At 33.9% G+C, this 16,219-nt stretch overlaps 1 protein-coding gene across 15 annotated transcripts in view; it reads left to right on the top strand.

Annotated features, from left to right (window-relative positions):
* Positions 1–16,219, top strand: part of CATSPERE (catsper channel auxiliary subunit epsilon) — a 263,745-nt gene that overhangs the window by 134,414 nt on the left and 113,112 nt on the right. For all 15 annotated transcript variants that reach the window (XM_070255679.1, XM_023632530.2, XM_070255686.1 and 12 more), the window contains one exon: positions 12,211–12,703. In XM_070255679.1, coding sequence (XP_070111780.1) covers positions 12,211–12,703 — 493 coding nt within the window. The remainder of the gene's footprint in view (positions 1–12,210; positions 12,704–16,219) is intronic.

Here is a 16,219-nt window from a genome sequence, read left to right as displayed (position 1 = left end):
CTTCTTCAGGCATGTTTTCCTTCAGTTCTTTGAACGTATTTATATTGGCTACTTTGAAATCTTTGTTGTATTAAACATCTGGTCCCTCTAACAGGCAGTTTCTGATGCCTGCTTTTTTCCTTTGTTTGGATCACATTTTTCAGTTTCTTTGCATGTCTTTTTTTCTTGTTGAAAACCAGTCATCTAAATAATATATTTTAGCAACACTAGATACTGCCCTCTCTTGGGCTTCTTATTGTTGTTTTATTTTTGAGTGATTGGCTAGACTATTTTAGTGAAAGTTGTCACCCTGCGTTATGAAGCCTCTGATGCTGTTTGTCAGAAGGCACAGCCTTGGGCATCATACTGTCAGCCTGGCTGGTATGACAGTAGCCAGAGAAGGGGAAAGGGAAAAAGAACATTGTTTAATACTTCAAAATATTACCTCAGTAAACTGATTCCTTCAAAAACTAAATTACAAGGCAAGAAAAGAACAAAAGGTAGAGGAATCTATAAATTAAAAGATATTTAATTTAAAGACTGTCTAGATATTTGACTATATTAAGGAATTATTTTTTAAATGTTATGTGGTGACTTTGATGTCACTTGTTTTTTAGAAAGTCTTTATCTTTTAAAGTTACATAAAAGTGAAAATGGTAAGAAAATTAATCTCTTTCTCCAAGGCACCCAGCCCAGATGGTTTTGTGAACAAATTCTAAGCCTAGAGGCATAAAATAACAATCTCTATATTATTTAAACTATTCCATATGTTTAAGAATATAGACATCTTTCCAATTCATTACATAAGACTAGCGTAACCCTAATATTAAAAATTGGGCATATAGAGCATAAAATTAGATCAATTTCTCTTTTTAATACAGATACAATATTACTATATTAAAATCAACACTACTTTAAAGAAATTCTAGAACATGATCACATATGCAAAGATGTTTCAACATGAGGAAATTAATTTAATTTACCATAGTAATAGATTAAAGGAGAAAAACTACCTAATTGTCACAACAGGTGTGAAAAGAACTTTTTATTAAATCCAACATCAATTCTTTCTTTTTTTTTTTTTTTTGAGGAAGATTAGCTCTGAGCTAACTGCTGCCAATCCTCCTCTTTTTGCTGAGGAAGCCTGGCCCTGAGCTAACATCCATGCCCATCTTCCTCTACTTTATACGTGGGACTCCTACCACAGCATGGCAGGCCAAGGGGTGCCATGTCCACACCCGGGATCTGAACTGGTGAACCCCAGGCCACCAAGAAGTGGAACATGCACACTTAACTGCTGTGCCACTAGGCCAGCCCCTAACATCCATTCTTGATTTTAAAAAATCCGGAGAAATTTTCCTTAACTTAAAACAAATATACACATAAGACTAACAGTAAAAAAGAACAAATAAATTGGTGAAACATGAAACATTCTCATTAATGTCATGAACAATAAAAGTATGCCCTTTTTTACTTGTTTTCCCACATTGTCCTTATAATCCTAACCAATGTAATATAACCAAAGAAAGAAGGGCAATGAGAAGAAAAACATTAGAAAGAGAGCAGAAAGAGGGAGGTGAAGAAGGAGAAGAAAGAAGGAGAAGATGTAGGTTTGGGGAGGGAGAGGGAAATATTTGGAGTGTAAATTGGTAAAACAGGTAAATTTAAAATATAAATTGGTTAAAAATATTTCGGAGGGAGATTTATGCAATAGGTATATTTTAAATATATGTAATCTGTGACTTATTCCAATTTCTAAGAATTCTTTCTATAGAAATACTAGCGTGACTATGTAAAGTGTTTGCATATGTATGTTCATTTAAGAATAGTTTGTGGTGAGTTCTTTAAAATATTTAAAGAATTAATACCGATCCTTCTTAAACTTGTCCAAAAAATAGAAGGGGAGGAAATACTTCCAAAGTCATTTTGCAAGGCGAGCATTACCCTGACACCAAAAACATGCAAGAACGCTACAAGAAAAAAAATTACAAGTCAATATCCTTGATGAACGTAGATGTAAAAATTCTCAACAAAATATTAGCAAACCAAATTCAACAACACATTAAAAGTATCATACAGCAGGATCAAGTGGGATTTATTCTGGGGATGCAAGGATGGTTCAACATTCACAAACCAAACAAAGTAATACCCCACATTAATGAAATGAAGGATAAAAATCATATGATCATCTCAATAGATGCAGAAAAAGCATTTGACAAAATTGAACATCCATTCATGAAAAAAATTCACAATAAAGTGGACTATATAGGGACCATACTTCAACATAATAAATGCCATCTATGACAAGCCCACAGCTAACATCATACTCAACAGTGAAAAGCTGAAAGCTTTTCCTCTGAGATCAGGAACAAGGCAAGGATGCCCACTCTTATCACTTTTTGTTTCTCTTTAAAGATTGGCACCTGAGCTAACAACTATTGCAAATTGGGGTTTTTTTCCTGCTTTTTTCTCCCCAAATCCCCCTAGCGCATAGGTGTATATTTTTAGTTGTGGATCCTTCTAGTTGTGGCATGTGGGATGCAGCCTCAACGTGGCCTGACAAGCAGTGCCATGTCTGCACCCAGGATCCAAACCAGCAAAACCCTGGGCCGCCAAAGCAGAGTGCATGAACTTAACCACTCAGTCACAGGGCCGGCCCCCACTCTCATCACTTTTATTCAACATAGTATTGAAAGTCCTAGCCAGAGCAATGAGGCAAGAAAAAGAAATAGAAGGCATCCAAATGAGAAGGGAAGAAATAAAACTGTCACTATTTGCAGATGCCATAATACTATATGTAGAAAACCCTAAACACTTCACCAAAAAACTGTTAGAACTAATCAACAAATTCAGTAAAGTTGCAGGATACAAAATCAATATACAAAAGTCTGTTGTGTTTCTATACACTAACAATGTGTTATCAGAAAGATAAATTAAGAAAACAACCTTTTTTACATAAAAAAGAACAAAATACCTAGGAATAAATTTAACCAAGAGGTGAATGACCTTTATATTGAAAACTAAGACACTGATGAAAGAAATTAAAGAAGATACAAATAAATGGAAAGATACTCTGTGCTCATGGACTGGAAAAAATTAATATTGTTAAAATGTCCTACTACCCAAAGCAATGTACAGATTCAATGCAAGCTCTATCAAAATTCCATTCACAGAAATAGGAAATCCAATCTTAAGATTTGTGTGGAACCACAAAAGACCCCAAATAGCCAAAGCAATCTTGAGAAAGAAGAACAAAGCAGAAGACATCACACTTCCTGATTTCAAACTATACTACAAAGCTGTGGTAATCAAAACAGCTTAGTACTGGCATAAACACAGAAACATAGATTAATGGTACAGAATGGAGAACCCAGAAATAAACCTATGCATATATGGTCAATTAATTTACGACAAAGGAGCTAAGAATATACAATGGGGAAAGAATAGTATCTTCAATAAGTGTTGTTGGGAAAACTGAACAGCCACATGCAAAAGAATGAAACTGGACCCCTATCTTATACCATACACAAAAATCAACTCAAAATGAGATTAAAGACTTGAGCATAAGTCCTGAAACCATAAAACTCCAAGAAAAAAACATATACAGTAACCTCCTTGACATCAGTCTTGGCAATTTTTTTAATTTGACACTAAAAACGGTGTCAACAAAAGCAAAAATAAACACGTGGGACTACATCAAACTGAAAAGCTTCAGCACAGCAAAGGAAACCATCAACAAAATGAAAAGGTAAAATACAGAATGGGAGAAAATATTTGCAAATCAAATATCTGATAAGGGGTTAATACCCAAAATATTCAAAAGGCTCATATGACCCAATAGCAAAACAAACAAACAATACAATTTTTAAATGGGCAGAGGAACTGAATGGACATTTTTCCAAAGAAGACATACAACTGGCCACAGGTACATGAAGAGGTGCTCAGCATCACTAATCATCAGGGAAATGCAAATCAAAACCACACTGAGATACCACCTCACACTTGTTAGAACAGTTATTGTCAAAAAGACAAGAGTTAACGAGTGTTGTCGGAGATGTGGATAAAAGGGAATCCTTGTGCACTCTTGGTGGAAATGTATATTGGTGCAATGGAAAACAGTATGGAGGTTCCTCAAAAAGTTAAAAATATAACTATCATATGATCCAGGAATCCCACTTCTAGGTATATATCCAAAGGAAATGAAAACAGGATGATGAAGAGGTATCTGCACTTTTGTTTTCACTGCGGCATTGTTCATAATAGTCAAGATATGGAAACAACGTAAGTGTCCATCAATGGATGAATGAATAAAGAAGATAAGAAGAATATAGATATTATAGATATATGCAATGGAATATTATTCTGCCATGAGAAAGAAGGAAATCTCGTTATTTATAACAACATGGATGGAGCTTGGGGGTATTTTACTAAGTAAAATAAGCCAGACAGAGAAAGACAAGATGAATAAACACTGCATGGTATCACCTACATGCTGAATCTAAAAAAAGTCAAACTCAGAGAAACCGAGAGTGGAAAAGGGCTTGCCAGGAACTGAGGGAGACAGGAGGTTGAAATACAGAGAGGTTGGCAAAAGGGTACAGACTTTCAGGATAAGATGAACAAGGTCTGAGGATCTCATGTAAAATGTGGTGACTATTGATAACACTGTATTGTGTAACTGAAATTTGCTGAGAGCAGAACTTAAATGTCCTCTCACACACACACACATAAATATGTGAGATGACGGATGTGTTAATTAACCAGGTTTTGGGGAGGGGGATACTTTCACAATATGTATGTATATCAAATCACCGTGATGTACACTTTAGATATCTGACAATTTTGTTTGTTAGCTACACATCAATAAAGCTGAAATTTTTTTAAATTTCAATTTTTAAAGAATATCTTGCAAGCAAAAAAAAAAGGTAGAGATAACTTAAAAGCTTATCAGCTGGGGAATCCATTCTGCTCAACAAATTGAGATTTTGCATTGTTTTGAACTGCTGTAAGTCACATTATCTTACTTATAAATACATTTTTCATGAAGAAATATATTTTCATGTATTTCCTTTTTAAGCTGTGTTCCTTTTAAGAATATTTGCATAGTTTTTTTTTAACCCAGTTGGGTTAATTAGAGCTAAATTAATAATAGCATAGTGAGTTAATTATCGCCAACATTGTGGGTAAAAATCAGTCTCCTAAGACAAACATAATGAACTAACACAATTTTCCACTATATTCAAATAAATATATAGTTTCAAGCTTATATGCCAATATGCGTAGAACTATTAAATAAACTTTTGGACATTACACAAAAGCTGTTTGCCATTTTTAGCAAGAAGACTTATTCAGAAATGCAACTTTATGATAACTACATACAGAATGAGTATAGATTTACCTTAGTTTTTTTGGCAACACATATGCCAACAGGTTTTCACAATTGATTGAACAAATATTTATTATACATCTACTTTATATCAGGCCACTGTTAGAAACTAGGGTTATAGTCAAGATGCCTACCTTCTATATTCAAATTCTAATTTGGAATTCAAGAATTAAGTTTCTTCTAATTGAAATTATAATATGGAAGATGGATAATTAACAAGTAAATAAATAAGTAAGATAACATTATGCTGTATCAAGAACTATGAAGGAAATACACTGGGTGATAATATAGAGAGAAACGCATTTAGATAGCATCTTAGAGGTGGCATTGAGTTGAGACATAAAGGATATGCGTGAACCAGCAATGCAAAAACTGTGGAAAGACCAATCTAGGTGTTTTAAAAGGAACATAGATTAGAGATGTAACAGATGCATGAACACTTCCAGACCAATAATTTTGAACTTAAATGGAAAAAAAAATTCTAGAAAAATACAGATTTTCAAAAGTGACTCAAAAGGAAATGTAGAAGTTGAGTAATATTCTAAATAAAAAGAGACAATCAGTATTTAACAATCTTTAAGGAGGGGAAAGAGCACTAGCACAAACAAATAATTCAAGTCCTAAACAGCAAAATGAAGTTTGCATACCCAAATTCAGGCAAGGAGTATAAGAGAAAGGAAAATTATAGGCTAATTTCGTTCATGAACCTGGATGCAAAATCCTAAATAAAATATTAGAAAACTAAATCCAACAATATATGAAAAAAGATATGACATATGATCAAGTTGGTTTATACCAGAAATGCAAGATTGGTGTAATATTTTTAAACGTTTTAAGTAATTTACTACATTAATAGATTAAAGGAGTAAAACTACATGATCATCTCAATAGGGACAGAATAAAGCTTTACTTAAAAATGAAATTGTTCTTTACTTCATATCTTACATAAAAATAATCTCATATGAATAATAATAATTTCAGAAAGCATACAAATGAAAGGCTAAACTGAAAAACTTTTAGAAAGAAATAGAAGAATGTCTTTATTGTCTCAGGGTAGAAAAAGATTTCTAGAATAAATCGAAAGTAGCTCAAACTATAAAAATAAAGATTTGATAAACTCAACTCATTAATAAGTACGTGAAATGATGTTCAACCTCATTAATAATCAAAGGAAAATAGTAATAGCCCAATGAGATCCATTTCACACACACCAGATTGATAAATATATTAATGTTTTAGAGATTGTTGGTGAAAATGTGTCTCAACCCATCCAGGCCGCTGTAACAAAAGAACCACTAATAAACGCTTATAAACAACAGAAATGTATGTGTCACAGTTCTGGAGGCTGAAAGTCTGAGATCAGGGTGCCAGCATTGTTGGGTGAGGACCCTCTTTTGGGTGGCAGACTTCTCTTTGTATCCTCACTTGGCAGAAAAGTCTAGGGAGCCCTCTCAGGCCTCTTTTATAAGGGCATAAATCCCATTCATGAAGGCTCCACCATCATGACTTAAGCCTCCCTAAGGCCCCACCTGTTGGGCATCCCCATCACATTGGGCATTAGGATTTCAACATATGAATTTGAGCAGGACACAAACATTTAGTCCATAGTAATATGTAACAATTGCATATTACATACATTGCTAGTAGAAGTGTAAATTAGCACAATCAATTTGAAAGATAATTTTACATTATCTGGCAAAGTTGAAGATGCACATACCAATGGCTCAGCAATTCAATGTCAGTTATACCCTAGAGAAACCCACACACAGGTAAACCAGAACACATGTAAAAGTATATTTGTAGCAGCATTTTCTAATATCAATATATATATACACATTATACAGCAGTGAAAAATGAATCAAATACAGTGACACAAATCAACATAAATGAATTTCACCAACAATACTGAAAACAAGTCATGGAAGAAAAATACAGTATGATTCCATTTATATAAAGTGCAAAAACTTGAAAAATTAAATAATAAATTGTTCAATAATATATATATGTGGTAAACTGGTTTTTTAAAGAATGGGAATTAACTTTTATATTAACCTTGTATCCTGCAACCTGCAACCTTGCTATAATTGCTTATCAGTTCCAGGATTTTTTTTTTGTATCTTCTCTAGAATTTTCTACATAAATAATCATGTAACCTGCAAACAAAGAACATTCTTATTCCTTTCTTCCCATCTTGTATACCTTTTATTTCATTTTCTTATCTTAAAGTGTTAGCCAGCACTTCCAGTATGATAGTATGATGCTCAAAAGGAGTGGTAAGAGGAGATATCTTTGCCTTGTTCCTGTTCTTAGGAGGAAAGTTTCTAATTTCTCACCATTAAGTTTTTTGTAGATGCTCCTTTATCAAGTTGAGGAAGTTTCCTTCTGTTACAAGTTTTCTGAGAGTTCTCATCATGAATGACAGTTGGATTTTGTCAAATACTTTTTCTGCATCTGTTGATATGATTGTACACTTTTTCCTCTTTAACCTGTTGATGTGATAGATTACCTTAATTGATTTTTTAATGTTGAACCACACTTCATAACTGGAATAAATCTCAATTGGTCATGGTATATAATTATTTTTACACTGTCTGTATCTTTATCTCTAATGTCCTTATCTAGCGTTGGTAGTAGGGTAATGCTGGCCTCATAGAATGAGTTGGGACATATGCCCTCTGCTTCTCTTTTCTGGAAGAGATCATAGAGAATGGCATCATTTGTTCCTTAAATGCTAGAATTCACCAGCGAATCCATCTGGGCCTGGTCCTTTTTGTTTTGGAAGGTTATTAACTATTTATCCAATTCCTTTAATAGATATATCCCTATTCACATTATCTATTTCTCCTTATGTGAATTTTGGTAGATTGTGTCTTTCAACTGGTCCATTTCATCTAAGTTATCAAATTGTGGGCATAGAATTGTTCATAGTACTCCTTTATTATTCTTTAATGTCAATGAGATCAGTAGTGATGGCCCCTCTTTCATTTCTGATATTAGTAAATTATCTCCAGATTTTTCTTTTTTTCTTAGTTAGTCCAGATAGAAGTTTATTGATTTTATTGATTTTTTCAAATAACCAGATTTTGGTCTCATCAATTTTCTTTATTGTTTTTCCTTTTCCAATTTACTGATTTCTGCTCTAATTTTTATTATCTTTTCTTCCACTAGCTTTAGGTTTATATTGCTTTTTCTTTCCCTAGTTTCCCAAGGTGGAAGTTTAGGTTATTGATTTTAGATCTTTCTTCTTTTCTAATTTATGCATTAAATGCTATAAATTTCCTTCTAAGCACTGTTTTCACTGCAGCCAAGTTTTGATAAGTTGTGTTTTCATTTAGTTCTAAATATTTTTACATTTCGCTTGCAATTTCTTTCTTGACTAATGTATTATTTAGAAGTGTACTGTTTTATCTCCAAATACTTGGAGATTTTCCAGCTATCTTTCTGTTATTAACTTCTAGTTTAATTTTATTGTGTCTTTAGAGCATACTTTGTATGATTTCAATTTTTTTAAAATTTCTCAAGGTGTGTTTTATGAGCCAGGATATGGTATATTTTGGTGAATGTTCCACATGAACTTGAGAAGAATGTGTATTCTACTGTTGTTGGATTAAGTATTCTTTAAACGTCAATTAGATATAGTTAGTTGATGGTGCTGTTCAATTCAACTGTGTCCTTACTGATTTTCTGCCTGCTGGATATGTCAATTACTGATAGAAGGGTTTGGAGTCCCCTACTGAATTTTTCTATTTTTCCTTGCAGTTCTATATTGGTTCGTAAAACCTACATTTGGCAAAACTAGTTTTTAAAAAGCACAGGAATGTAAACACAAATACAACTACAAAATCATGTCAGTGATTACCTGTAAGCAGCTAGGACTAGGGAGAAGGAGAGACACACAAGAAATTTCCAAGGTATTGATAATGTTCTGATTCTTGATCTAGGTATTAGTACACAGGTGTTCATCTTAGTATTATTCTTTAAACTGTGTATGTGCATCATATAGTCTTCTGTATATATATTTTTTGTGTATATAATACATTCGTATACAAAAGACTATATGATGCACACACACAATTTAAAGAAATATAGTCTAATATAGTTTAACATATAGTTTAAAGAAATATAAAAAAATATGTGTATGTAGAGAATATCAAAGGTCCATTAAAAAAAATGTTGCATTGGATGCCATAAAATGCCATCCACATGATTGACTAATATGTGCTTAGAAAAGATATATTGCGTGGTAAAACAGGAAAGCAAAATAGAAGAGAGAATTCTTGGGCAGGACTTGAAGGACAAGTAGAATATAGAGACGGAGGAGAGGAAATGGGGACCCCAAGAGACGGGAAAAGTGCACACAGTTTGCAAAGGCAAAAAGAAAGAACACCCCTGAAATATAATATGGCAAGTGAAACTGAATAGGAAAAAATATGAAGATTCCCTGAAAATCACTTGGAATAGTTTAAATTTTCTCCTGGATATAATTAAAGGGCCACTGAAGTTCCTAAGCAGAACATGACTTAATGAAATTCAGTTTAGAGAAAATAAATTAAAACATGACAGATAAAATACATTTATTTATCTCTATTTTCTCCCATAATCTTTCTAATATGACTGAGAGAAAAATTCTTAAACTGCATGCCTATGAGGACAAACAATGGAGAGGGAAGCAAGAACAGAGGACAGAAAGCAGAGAGAGAGCTGGTAACTGACTTAGTGGAGCACAGAAATTCCATTAATGAAGAGCTTGCAGGAGGGAACTGTAAAGTGATGAGAACACCTCAGCGTGCCTTCACTCCTGTCCTCTAGCCTGCTCCCTGAATACGGAAACCTGCCATACATCCTCCTGGAAAGATAGAAGTGGATTCTTCTTTGGATTAACTGATCAGACCTACTTGAAAGAACACAAATTTGCAGTCAGGTGGAGAGAAGCACAGTGGGGCCCGAGGGGAGTAAGAGGTACCCCTGAAAGCTGACTCACAGCTTGCTATTGCTTCTCTTAAACGCAGTGGACAGCCAAGGACCAGCAGACAGAGAAGGCCTCCAGCATGAATGTCAGAGACCTCAATCAGTAAAGAGAACGATGGAACTCAAAGGAAACAGCACACAGCAGGGAGCAAAAGAAACCTTCTCAAAAGAGTATAAATAGCATCTTCACAGAAATGGGAGAAGATATAAACATAAAAGAAGATTAAAAGGCTATAAAATGGGAAACAAGTAAGAAAAAAATTTGAGAAGTTTAGTCAGGGTAAAAAGAAAATGTCAAAGATTTGAAAATAAAATGATAGACATAGACAATTGAAAAGCTCAGTATACCCTGGCCAGGCCTTAAATGCGGGTCCATCCTAAGCCATGTAGATAACCAATTATCTATTCAAACAAAATAGCCACCAATACCTAGTTGTAGTGTCGCTGCATATAAGAGATTATTATATAGCCAGTGGACAATGTAACAAAATGGTACCGGTGATTTAAAAAATTATCCTTGAAACCAATGTTAGAGTCAGTGGTATGGCTTGAAAAAAGCAGTAAATGCACCAAATTTCATGAAGGCATGGTTTAGGGCATAGAGGTTTGATAACAACTCTACAATTGCCCCAACATGGGGTCCTCTTGACCTGGCAGGATCTCATTCTGAGTGGGTAAAATGTCAGCACCACCAACCCAATATGTATTCATTGAGGAAACAGGAAACTCAAGAAGCATTTACAGAACATCCTACAGCCTGATGTATCCTGGATTTCCCTGCTGAGAAACTCTCCTTAGAACTTTTCATAACTTCTAAGATGTATATCAGAGTGTTTGTTTTCACAAATTTCTCTATGGGTCCACTTCAAAAGATAGACCGAGTCCTGTCAAATTTTAGAATACCAAGAAAAAAGGAAGATCTTCAAAACTTATAGAAAGGCAACCCATTTAAGTAATAACAAGAATCAATGTGTCATCTGACTTTTCTGTAGTAAACCTAAATACAAAAAGACTGGAGAAAATGCCTTCAAAGTTCTGAAGTCTCCAGCTAACCAAATTATCCAGCAAGTGTATAAAATAAAGATATTTTTGCATATTTAGGGTCTCAAAAGATTTATGTTCATCTACCCATTCACAGAGAGGTACTCAAGAATATGCTTTAGCAAAACAAGAAAGATCAAAGCATTGGATCCAGTAAATGGTGGCTTCAATCCAGAGAGTAATGAAGGGAAATCCCAGGAAACAAGCGCTAGATTGCCTCTGCATGTACCACATGGAAAATATTATGGAGTGCCATCTTAATTACCTAATAGAAAACTTAGAAAACTAAACACGTTTCCAAAATGAAATAATTATTAACTCCAGTGGAACTATTATAAATAAATATAAATATGAAAGAAAAGGTAATCATAGTATAATAACTGGCTCAGTAGTAAAAAATATTTACATAGTAATAACAATGTAAACACTATAGATTTAGCTAAACATTGTCATATTAGTTTGAGAGAAGAGGAAAAGATGTACGGGTAGGTATATTATATGAGAGAACATCTTCATCTGTCATATAAGAAGCCCATAGATAATGTATAAAAATTATATATTGAGAGCAATATAAGAATATTTATTTGAGAATATGGAGACACATCACAGAAGAAAGAGCTTAAGAGTCAATATTGTTTTCCTTTGGGAACAAGAGTGAAGAATGAGGAGAAATGGGGCAATAATAGCATCTTAGTACTATTTGATTTGTTTTACCCAGATTTATGTAGATAAAAATAAAAACTTGTAAAAAGATGATAAATTCAGTACTGTGCAAAAGGATGAGAAGAGAGAAAGAGACCATTTTATTCTTATATTTTCTATTTTTCTCTTCTTAGGACGTGGCATATCTCAGTACCAATGACAGCAGGTGACATGCTAAAGGAGATTAGAGGAAATCAAGTGGCTTTTCAAGATTGCTTCATTGCAGATTTTCTTTTCTTGCTGACTGTTCCTTTGTTGACCATCCCTGAGATCCCTGGTTCTTTACCGATCTCCTCACCACGTGGTAGTCAGTTAATGGCAGACTGGTATGATTGTGTTCTTTCATTTGTCGTTGTGGTAGCCGATATGGAGACCTTTCAAACAAATGATTCATTCCGGACTTGGACCAGAGTCAGAGTGCCTCCAAACATTCTGACTGACGATGAGAGACACAGTGTGTCTGATATGAACCTATCACAGGATGGAATATTTTTTCTAATAAATGGTATTCTTTACGTAAAAAGTTTTCATGAATTTACGAGACTGGGAAGAAATGTAGATCTTCCTGATGGTGGAATTATTGGCATTACATCAAGAAAATGGTGTTGGGTCAGATATTTAATGAAGGTTAGTAAAAGATTATGCATATGTATATTATACCTACACATTTAGATATATTTACCATTCTATTTGATTCAGTGATATATCAGACTATACTATGCAACACTTTACAGAGTTATTTTATTTATGGTTGTAAGTAGCTTTATTTTCCAGACCTAACTTCTCAGAGATCTCTTTACAGAGCTGTACCTCCAATAATAGAGGATAAAATGAACCTTGTATATTATTTTGCCGAGTCACTTAGTCATATTATGAGAGTTTTGTTTTACCTTGAAATGGGCAAAAAGTTCAAAACTTATTTTCCCCAAACAAAGACTCTATGTGCTTTTAAATATGAATTAACTCTTTCATTTCTGACAATATAGTGAATAAGATATCCTGATGCTATCACATTACAAAACACCTAAGATGCTGCATAAAAATGTTAAACCTTCTTCTAAGCACATAGCTGATCTTATACAGAAGTAAGGGAAATCCAGAGTGGAAGGGGGAGTCCTGGAGCACTAAACCAGAGGCAGAAGCAAATTCCAAAATCTCAGCTGCCCTGAGGCCATATGCTGATTCTAGATATTTAGACTTCTGGTACTTGGAGACAAACTTTTGGGCCTGAGCAAGGTAGGGCATCTGGTAATAATTTTTGCCTAAAACAAGAAGCTTCAAAAATTTCCCTATATAATTAAGTCTGTCTTAGTGTTAACTCTTTCTTTTTTTTTTTGAGGAAGATTAGCGCTAAGCTAACATCTGCTGCAAATCCTCCTCTTTTTGCTGAGGAAGACTGACCATGAGCTAACATCCGTGCCCATCTTCCTCTACTTTATATGTAGGATGCCTGCCACAGCATGGCTTGCCAAGCAGTGCCGTGTCCACACCAGGGATCTGAACCGGCGAACCCTGGGCTACCAAAGCAGAACTATGAACTTAACCGCTGCGCCACTGGGCCGGCCCCAGCTTTAACTCTTAGAAGGAGAGAAAAAGTCTGTCTTTGGAATTCATGATCGGAAGCCAACCCACATGTACTTTGGGGCCCAAATTCACAGTACTTATGTGGTTCTAAAAAGACATTAAGCCTAGCACCAAGCAGAAGGAAACATGAGTTCTTTAGGGAGAAATAAACCCTCAAGTTAGGCTTTGAAAATTTTCCACGAATAACTTTCTGACAAAATTAAACTCACATTGAAAAATAGCAAAACAAATGAAGAAACAAGATGCCAAGAGAGTCAGCAGAAACAACAAAGAGCAGAATCATTCCTGTAAGGAAATCAGGCATTGGAACTGACAGAATATAAAATATCTTTAATGTGTTTAAATAAATGGAAAACATAAGGAAAAAGGAATCTATCAAATGACAAAGCAATGAGTAAAACTAAAAGCAAGGAAGTCATTACCATAAAATTTAGGATAGTAGTTATCCTGGAAAAAAAAGATGCAGCGATTGGAAGACAGCATGGGTGGTGTTTGGAAGTTCTGATAATATTCTGTTTCTTAATCTATATAGTCATACGCAGCCTACTGCTTTGTGATAAATCTTTCAGCTATGTTTATTTCTATTTGGTCTATTTTCTGTGTGGATTATATTTCAAATTTTTTAAAATGTAAAAATAAATGTTTATTATATTTTATGTAATAAACTTAGGTAAAACTAATAACAATTGAAATGTAAAATTCAATTGACACCTTAAATAGAAGATTGGATACAAGAAAAATAACTAATGCATTATAAATTAGATAAGAAATTAAACAAAATGAAAAACTGAGAGAAAAAGGAATAGAAAACAAGAAAAAGAGAGTAACGGAGATGAAGGAGAAAACAGAAAAGAGGAGATCCAACATATATTTAAACCAGAAGTCCAAAATAAAAGATTAGAGAAAATGGTAAACAGCTGAGATTTCAGACTAAAAGAAAGGTATCAATCCTCAATCCAGAAATACTAATAAATCCCAATTGATATAGGAAAAAAGGAAACCCACTTAGACACAAAATAATGCAATTGCAGGGTATCAAAGACTAACAAGAGATATTAAAAGTATCCAGACAGAAAAGACAAATTACAAACGAACACAATAAAACGAGACAGGATTGATAGAAGCCAGAAGATAGTGAAATACTCAAATAACTGAGATAAAGTTATTGTCAACCTAAAATTATATATATTCAATGAAACTATCCTCAAGAACAAGTTTTTTTAAACTACTTTGTGAATCAAAACCAGAGATTTTAGGGGCTGGCCCTGTGGCCAAGTAGTTAAGTTTGCATGCTCTGCTTCAGTGGCCCAGGGTTTTGCCATTTCAGATCCTGGGTACGGACCTAGCACCACTCATCAAGCCATGTTGAAGCAGCATCCCACATGACAGAGCCAGAAGAATCTAAACTAGAATATACACAACTATGTACTGCAGGGCTTTGGGGAGAAGAAGAAAAAAAACCCAGAGATTTTAGAATATAAATAGAATAATTGTAATAAAAATTTATTAGATGCACTCAAGAGCAGAATGGAGATGACATGACAGGGGAAACAGTCAATAAGACTGAAGTTACATCAATAGAAATTTTCCAATCTAAACAATAGAAAAAATTTGTCAAAATTGAATCAAGCCTCAGAGACCTGTGGGATGATACCAAAAAGTCTAACATTCATGTCACTGGAGTCCAAGAAGGAGAGGAGAAAGAGTATCATGTAGAAAAAATATCCGAATAAATAATGTCTAGAAACTTGCCATGTTTGGCAAAAGATATAAACTTACGGAGTTATGAAGCTCAGCAAACTCCAAACAAGATAATTGCTATGAAAATCATAATCAAACTACTGAAAACTAAAGAGAAAAAAAACTTGAAAGTAGCCAGAGAAAAATGACACATCATATATAAGAGAAGAATTACTCAAGTCATGGCAGATTTCTCATGAGGAGCCACAGATGACAGAAGGCAATGGAGCAATATTATTAAAGTGCTGAAAAAAAGAAAGAACCTAGAATTCTCTTTCCAGAAAAAAATGTCTTTCAAGAATTAAACAGAAATAAAGATGTTCTCAGATGAAGGAAAACAAAGAGAATTTGTTACCAGCAGACCTGCTTTAAAAGAAATAAGTGCCTAATGAAGCTTATCAGGTGGAAGGGAAATGGGAAATTTAAAACTTCAGGAATGAATAAAGAGCAACAGAAATGATAGACATACAGGTAAATATAAGAGATTATTTTTATAACCTTAAGTTCCTCAAAATATGTATGAAAGGTACAAGCAAAACTTAAAACATATAATATTTTCTGGTGGGGTTTTTAATGTATGTTGATATAATACATATGACAATTACAATATAAATGAGGAAGGGTAAAGGGACCTATAGGGTAGTGAGATTTCTTCATTCCACTTGAAATGTTAAAGTATTAATTCTAAGTAGGCTGTGAAAAGTTAAGTGCATATGTTGTAACCCATAGAGCAACTACAAAAAAATTAGACAAGATAGAGTAAAATAATCTAATAGATAAGTTAAAATTGAATACTTAAAAAAAAATTTAAATAATCCA

The sequence above is a fragment of the Equus caballus genome, chromosome 30 (genome assembly GCF_041296265.1).
Source record: "Equus caballus isolate H_3958 breed thoroughbred chromosome 30, TB-T2T, whole genome shotgun sequence".
Lineage (NCBI taxonomy): Eukaryota > Metazoa > Chordata > Mammalia > Perissodactyla > Equidae > Equus > Equus caballus.
The sequence above is the reverse complement of the archived record's forward strand: the minus strand, read 5'-3'. Positions and strand labels throughout refer to the sequence as shown.